Genomic DNA, 8,372 nt, shown 5'->3' on the forward strand with positions numbered 1-8,372 from the left:
TGCACTTCATCATGCTTTTATACATCAAATATACACCACAACATGTAACTTTCAGATAAATCGAAAGATAAGTGTTTGATGAGACCTATTTCCTGTCACCACTAGGTGGCATTATGAGTATCAAGAAATATGGTTATGTAAATGTGTTCAGGGCAGGACCAATATGAATCATGTGAAGTTTGGTGGATATCGGACCATTTACGCCAGTTATAGTTAAGTTATAGCACTTTCGTTTCTCATGGCGAAACCTCAAAATTCAACATTCCGCAGCAGGCACGCCATTCAACATTGGGCAGATCCTGTAATAACTTTTGGTCCAATGTAGTCAGGCTCACATAAACCAAGTTTGGAGCAAATCTGATTAAATCTGTAGGACATGTTCGTTAATCTACAAGCCCTGGAAATGGGCAAAAATGCACAAAAGTGGCACAAGTAAATTCAAAATGGCGGACTTCCTGTTGGGTTTGGAGCATGGCTCCAAGAGGCTTTTTTGTACGTGATAGATTGTTACAGGTGCCTACCAAGTTTCATACGTGCAGGTCAAACCAGCTTTGGGGGCTGCTTAATTGAAATATTCTAGGGGGCGCTGTTGAGCCATCACAAAATCAAAATCACATCAGACAACAAGACGTGCGACCTGTGATGTGTATGCCATGTTTGGTGAGTTTTCAAGCATCCCTTGTCCCTTCAAAACAACATCGTGTTTAATGGCGAACAAGGCGGCGCCACGGTGACAGCGTTTGATGAAAACTCAAGAGCTTCATTTTTAAGTATCATCAAAGTCTAAGGAGATCAGCAAGTTTGAGGTAGGTCTGATTAACCTGCTAGAAGAGGGACATCAAAGAATATATAAAGTAACTTTCTGTTGCCAGTAGGTGGCGCTATGGCAGTGATTCAAAATTCCTCTGTAGATGTGTTCAGGGCTGGACTGTCATCATATGTGTGAAGTTTTGGCAAGATATTCCCACGTGGAGTCCAGTTACAGCAACGTTTATCATCACGGCGAAACATCAAAGTTCGACGCCAGGCCATGGCCACGCCCTTCGACAAAAACTCACAGTTTCCTCAATAAAGTGTCATCAACGTCTTATGACTTTTTTGACCAAGTTTGAGGTGGATCTGCTCATTTTTGTAGGAGATGTACATCAAAGTCTAAAACATGACATTTCCTGTTGCCAGTAGGGGGCGCTATATTTATCAGTAATTATTGACATGTAGATGTGTTCAGGGCTGGACTGCCATCAATCCTGTGAAGTTTGGGGAAGACTGGACTATGTATGCTGGAGTTATAAACTACTTCCTGTTTCATGGTGAGACCCCCAAGTTTGACGCCTTGCCACCGTCACAGGGCTGCGAATAAGTTTTCTTCTTCAAGGTCTCGTGGTGGACAGACAAAGGTTTGAAGTCGATTGGATGAAATCTCTAGGAGGAGTTCATTAATTTAGGACCCCTGGAAATGGGCAAAAATGCACCAAAATTGCACAGTAAATTCAAATTGGCCAACTTCCTCTTGGTTTTAGAGCATGGCTCCAAGAGGCTTTTTTGAAGGTCCTGGAGTTGTAGATGTGCCTACCAAGTTTCACACATGTAGGTTAAACTAGCTTCAGGGGCTATTTCCTCAAAATTTCGTAGGGGGCGCTACTTAGGCATTTTTTGGCAACCAAGAGCAAGACCCTTAAAATATCAAAATTTTTACCAGTTGTGATATATCCGCAAAGTTTGATGAGTTTTGGGGTATGTTAAGGCTCCCAAAATGGCAAATCCTTTGCATTTCAAAAGGGTCCTCACACCGCTAAGTGCTGGGGCCCTAAAACTTCCTTGCGTTTCAATGGGATCCTAGCACCGCTAGGCGCTCCGGCCCTAATAAACAGAGCAATCTCAATAGGGCCTTCGCAGCCGCCTGTGGCCAGTGCTCGAACTTTAATAATTAATGCGGATCAGGGTTGGAGTCGGTTAATACCTGTAGCTACTGCAGAGTCATCTGACCTGGGTATTAATGCCCACTGTAACCTTTCCCATTACATTAAAAAGCTAGATGTTAGCTGTTGTTAGCTGTTTTTGTTTTTTTTGTTGTGTGTTTTTATGTTTGTTGCTGTGCAGTGGGAAAGGGGCTTAAGAGGTAAATGAGGCCATGATTACAAGGAAAAAATTGTTACATTTTAATTTTTTTATACTTGCTTAAATAGTGCCTATATGCACACAAAGAATTTTGCCTGTTATTATTATTATTATTATCATTTTACCAATTGTTTATAAAATGTATCTGTCAGATTTATACTGGAAAATGTATATCTTTTTAAAGGGGTTGAATATTTGATCCATATCTGACAGTTATGCCAGGATCAGGCCTACCAGTCTGATGATACACGTGTTTGTCTTGCTGTGTTTCCCTCTCAGCGAATCAGCGCATTGATTCTACTACTCCTCTGGAGACATGACAGCCCATTAAGATCCACTTAGTGCTGACGTCACTAAGCTGCTTACTGCAGCAGGTGAATGGAGGGAGGAACTGAGAAAGATTTGTTTTCATCAATGTTGGACTAAATGATATTGCAGACATGTTTTTGTAGAAAGTAGAGTATCCTGGCCTAACGGATTACTACCATCTGGATTTTTTTTATAGACTGGAAGTGAAGTCTGGGGTTTGTGAGTGATCCAAGCAGCCGGAATGGAGTGCAGCGGCCAGGTAACTGCTGCGCCATCACACCATCACACCATCACACATGACAAGATTATAAACCCACTAGTTGTGGGAAAAAAGAGGCCAACAATGGTGGAACTCCAGCTTCTCATGTTCTTTGTGGTGGGTAATAGCAAAGCAATAGTGTCATATGGAGTGAGTAAAACATCTCTGATAACAGTATCAGATTATAGTCTATATAAAGTTATCCTACAAAGTAATATGGTCACTGTAGAACACACACACACACACACACACACACACACACACACACGCAATCATTACACTTTTATATAAGTAGTCAACATACTTATACTATGGTTACATACTTACATATATACTGTTTTATAGGCAACAATGCAAAATGAACACTGCCAAGTCAAATTCACAAAAAGAATGTATTTCGAAAGCTTTGATAAGTATACCTGTGTTTTCCAAGTCATATCTATATCTAGACATATGGACGTATATCTAAAAGTATGACCACATACATTACCACAAAGAAAAGTCCTACATTTAAAAATGCACTTTGAAGTAGGCTGTGCAGTAGGCACTTAGCCTACTAGATGTGGTAGGCTACCAGCAGAATGGCAACACTAGGCCCTGTTGCATTAATTGATACTGATGCATTAATAGCAGAATTTTACACTTGTAGTTTGTCAAGATGGAGTACTTTATGGAAAGTTGTTTAATTTAATGTAGAACAGTACACATCACTGTGTGACACTACTAAGTGTGCTTTTGTGTGGAGTTGGGAGACAGTACTTGTGTGTATGTCCAACACAAGCACTACAGCTGACATGGAAGCCTGTTTGCCAAAAAACTGATTGCCATGTTGCTAAGTATAGCCACTCAGCTAACTGTTGCATTTATGGCTCCTTCACTTTCAGTCAACAGCAAGGCCGATCCACTCAGCCTGTGCCTAATTGATCAATTTAGCTCAGAGGTATATTTACTCCAAGCTACTCTGAGCGACGTGCTGTCTGTGATGCTGAGCTGTAAGCACAGACAGAAGATAGATAAATACTCTTTGTAGTGGGTGCAATAATAAAGTACTGTTATGTCAAATGTTAAACTGTCTAGTGTTGTGGTAATTTTGACAGAAAATTTTCTATGGTAAATGGACTTTTCTGGTCCAGAAACACTCAGTACGTTTACACAACATTAGAGAAAATTTATTTATTTTGTTAGCTCAACTAAAACCGGACTTTTGAAATACATGTTAAAATGTTAGTCTAACTGAAATCATACTAAATCTAATTTCAAAGTCGGACTGACACACCCAGATATTGCGACCGAGAGTGGAATTCCTCCTGCATGTTTACAGTAAATTGGACCCAAACTGGCCTATTCTCTCTGCATATGCTCCACAGTTTCTGAGGTCGAGTAGCACTGAATGCGTAACAGAAAGAAGAAACCAGTAACAACATGGCCAAATCTACATTTCATCCATACATTTTTGGACAGACAAAGAGACACAGTTCATGCTGTGTCAGCTGAAAGAGTTAAATATTTTAAATTTCATGAACAGGAGGAAAACATGGAATGGTGTCTTGTTTGAAAAAGTGGTGGAACAGACTGTTCGGTCTGTGACGTAATAGGTCAACCGGAAAAGGGTCCAATACCAACAAGCTGAAAGGGGGCATATCAGCACCTATCGTAGTCAGACATACTTTGGTCAATAAATTGATTCCCCTCCTGTGTTTGTATATTGGGACAAGGAGAGCAGTTCAATTAAATGGCTTAGTTGAGCTATAACCATAGCTCCTCTTAACTGTGCCTGTAAACTGACTGATTTTCTTGCTGTGTTAGTGACTGGAAATTGTGCATTTACTGGTATTTGTCCTGTGACTCCTTATATTTTTCTGTATATTGCTCACAATCAAATAAGTTTGGCCACCCCTGCTTTAGACAACACGTCCGGCTTAGGGCCCACTTATCCCTAAGGCCCCTGGCCCTGTGTCTAGCAGGCTGGTTTGGTAATTCATCCACAACACAATGATGTGTTGTGCTATATAACATATTTACATTTGTATGTGTTTGTGGAAATGGCTCTATGGCTCAAATTGGGCTGAATAACATGTCAGAGGCTGCTGAGTGATAGTTATTTGTTAAGAAACTATAGCATGACAAGTGTAACAGATGCTTGGGTTTACGCTCTGCAGTCAGTGGCTGATACAAAAGGAAATCCCGGTTTTGTGCAAAAAGTAAAAAGTCAGGTGATCTGTCCTGTTGTCTCAGTGTTCATCTGTCTGACCCAATTCATACAGTACACAAACTAAATGTTGGCATGTATGAAAATGTATTTATCTCATCTTCTTGTTGTCTTCATAAAGAACAGCTGCATCTTTAAAACATTATAACATTAGACATTTTTCAAAGTTAGCTTGTTACATTTCTATGGAATGTCTGAATCTACAGATCACACTGTAGGAGTGTGACATGCTCTTGTTTAAACAGAAGATATTTAAATGTTAAGACCACATGCATATGTCAGTTGCACCTTTATCTGTGTTTCCTGCTCGTATCAACAGGTGACACCCCAGCTGATGATGGCTGTTGGGACAGCTGTGATTGGCTCTCTCCAGTTTGGCTACAACACTGGTGTCATCAATGCTCCCCAGAATGTGAGTATTTCATTGTGTGAGAAAAGAGTGAGGAAGAAGGAGGGAAAAGGACAAGAAACATACAAAGAAATGTGTGAGAATAATAATGCGGTATAATAGGAGAGCCATACAATAACGCATGCACTAACTAACTAACTACCTGGTAAAAGATACCGTTTAACAGAGGAGGGAGGCAGCAAGGACATCGGCGTCCTAGTGGAGTTAGAGAGGTTAAGACTTATATAATCTAGGAAATAAAGAAGTTATAATTTACCGTAAAACTTCAATTAAAAGCCTGGTCCTAACAAAATGCACAGTCCCTTTACTAGCCTGGTGTGTCTACACAAATAAACGACTGTCTCAATTAGATGCCTGGTCTGTTTATGTCATAGAAGTTCTTTGGTTGTATAAAACCAGGTTGTTGGCTACCTCAAATTATGTGTCCATTCCTCAATTACCCTGTAAGTTATTCATACTGTTTTAGTCTGCAAGGGTCCTCAGATCAAAAGAATCACAGTTTTTCATAAAAATTCATCAAAGTTGTGAGTATTTTTTTTAATCCTTGAGTGCCGGAACTCTCTCACTCTCACTCTCACTCTCACTCTCACTCTCTCACTCTCACTCTCACTCTCACTCTCACTCTCACTCTCTCACTCTCACTCTCACTCTCACTCTCACTCTCACTCTCTCACACACTCTCTCTCTCTCTCTCTCTCTCTCTCTCTCTCTCTCTCTCTCTCTCTCTCTCTCGTAACTGATATGTTATCTGAAGCCTAATTTTTAAACAAGTAATATTCATACTGGTTTAAATAAACAATTTGATTGATTTCCTGATCTCTGATGAGTAACAGTTTTGTGCGAAGGGAATTAAAGGCCTGTCCCATATAGATGCCTGTTCAAATATAGGCCTATTGATTTTAGTGATTTAAGAAACAAATATTGATTGAAGTTTTCTCATAAGTGGTTATTATGCTTTCCATAATAATGTTAGTATACCCCAAAAACAAAGCCACATCTTCACTACTGAGACCGTTGTTTTTTACTGCATCATCTTTAACTTATCATCTACAGAACCTCTCAAGTCACAAAAGGTAATTTTTTTTTAATCTTGTGCACACAAGACAATTTTGGGGGTGCACAAAATAGATAAAGATACATAAGGAAGCACATTTCGCACACAAAGATCATCTTACAAATATATTATTTAATTAAAAAGGATGCAATGCTAATTATAATATAAGGAGTCCCCTTGTTTTTTCATATTCACCTACATCTCAAAGGCAGTTGACAAGCTACCAAGGCCATCAAATGAAGGTTATGTCACAGATATCTGAAATGACACTGAGCACGTTAATGAGATTATGCAGCACTTTGTTGAAGGTATTAAGGAGTAAGGAGCTCACGGTTAGAAGGCAGGTTAAGATGTAGTGCTTGCAGGTGGACTGCTGCCTAATCTCAACTGACCCCTTTAGTTTAATATGTAATGACCCAATGTGGGAAAATCACAAACAGCAAGATGTATTGTGTGTTGGTGATCCTCTACTAAATGTCCTTTTTCCCTATTGGGACATTTTACCATAAATAATGTGTATGCTGCTATAGTGTTATGGTTATCTAACCTACTCTACCATGCATATTGATTTACAACAGTTGTCCTAAACTATGGATCAATATTAAGGTTAGACTTCATTGTCCTGGGCAAAAATCACTATTAAAGGTGGGAAATGGATCTGTACTTTGGCACAGCAGAGCTTTGAGATAAATGCTAACATCAGCATGCTAACATGCTCACAATGACAATGTTTACCTACTGGTGTGTAACAGATATAATGTTGGCATTGTCAGATTAGCATTATGATAGTGTAGCGTGAACTTTAACTTGATGATGGCTCTTCTACAGGAATAGTCAGGGGATCACTGAAGTCAGCAGTTGTTAAATTATTCCAGTGTGGACCGAGTGACTGATCATCATTGTGGACAGCCACATAACAAACCTTGAGACAAGCAAGTTGTCCTCATTCATCCAACACATTGAGTTTACTGTGTGTTGTTTTGTGGTTTAGATCATTGAGAGCTTCTACAATGAGACTTGGAGCAGCAGGTTTTCAGAGCCCATCTCTCAGACCACTTTAACAGCTCTATGGTCGCTCTCTGTGGCCATCTTCTCTGTAGGAGGAATGTTCGGTTCCTTCTCTGTCGGCCTCTTTGTCAACCGCTTTGGCAGGTATGGCTCTTCCTATGACCAGTAACATTACTAATTATTATCACGCTTTCCCTTAAAAGACAAACAGACGATTAATGACTACTCCTCTTATCTCTAAAGGAAGAACTCCATGCTCATGGCCAATGTGCTGGCCTTTATTGCTGCTGCGTTTATGGGCTTCTCCAAGTTGGCTGCCTCCTTTGAGATGCTCATCATTGGACGTTTCATAGTTGGTCTCTTCTGTGGCCTCTGCACTGGTTTTGTGCCCATGTATGTCGAGGAAATCTCACCCACGTCTCTCCGAGGAGCATTAGGAACTCTGCATCAACTTGGTGTAGTGATCGGCATTCTCATGGCACAGGTGAGACCCTTAACATTTATAACACAATTGACTTCTTCATTTCCATTTTTCAGTTGCTTTAGAATAAGAGGAAATGTCCCTGAAGTTTATATCAAGCTTCACACTGACGTATTACATGGACTCAAAATGAAGATGGAAGCTTAGAAAGTTGAAACACGACCCTGAAAAATAATGTCCAATAAACGAGTAATGCTACCCGACCCAGCAATAAGAATCATTTATTAATCCTTCACAACTAAAAATATCAATGTCTAATCTAAAAACTTGGAAAATTCCTTAGCATGTCAAAAAGCCTGTTCAGACCTGGTATTTGTTATGGTGACTTGAGAGTTACTACGGTAACGAACTGAGCAGACATGCTTAAGAACAGCTCCTGAACAATATTATTGTTTTTTGTTCGGAAATAGGATAAACACTGAAAAATAGTAAAGAACTTGAATACAGAAGTCAACACAACAAGCCAGAGAAGAGAAAGAGAGGAAAAACAGCTGGAACAGGACCCTGGAGACAAAGATCAAGACA

General features: G+C 39.8%; 1 protein-coding gene across 1 annotated transcript in view; it reads left to right on the forward strand.

Annotated features, from left to right (window-relative positions):
• The first annotated feature begins 2,573 nt into the window (after positions 1–2,573).
• Positions 2,574–8,372, forward strand: part of LOC126402551 (solute carrier family 2, facilitated glucose transporter member 1-like) — a 20,412-nt gene continuing 14,613 nt past the window's right edge. The window contains exons 1-4 of the mRNA XM_050064664.1: positions 2,574–2,686; positions 5,215–5,307; positions 7,350–7,510; positions 7,610–7,850. Of these exons, the coding sequence (XP_049920621.1) occupies positions 2,669–2,686; positions 5,215–5,307; positions 7,350–7,510; positions 7,610–7,850 (513 nt within the window). The 5' untranslated portion in view covers positions 2,574–2,668. The remainder of the gene's footprint in view (positions 2,687–5,214; positions 5,308–7,349; positions 7,511–7,609; positions 7,851–8,372) is intronic.

This window comes from Epinephelus moara, chromosome 16 (assembly GCF_006386435.1).
Source record: "Epinephelus moara isolate mb chromosome 16, YSFRI_EMoa_1.0, whole genome shotgun sequence".
Classification (NCBI taxonomy): Eukaryota; Metazoa; Chordata; class Actinopteri; order Perciformes; family Serranidae; genus Epinephelus; species Epinephelus moara.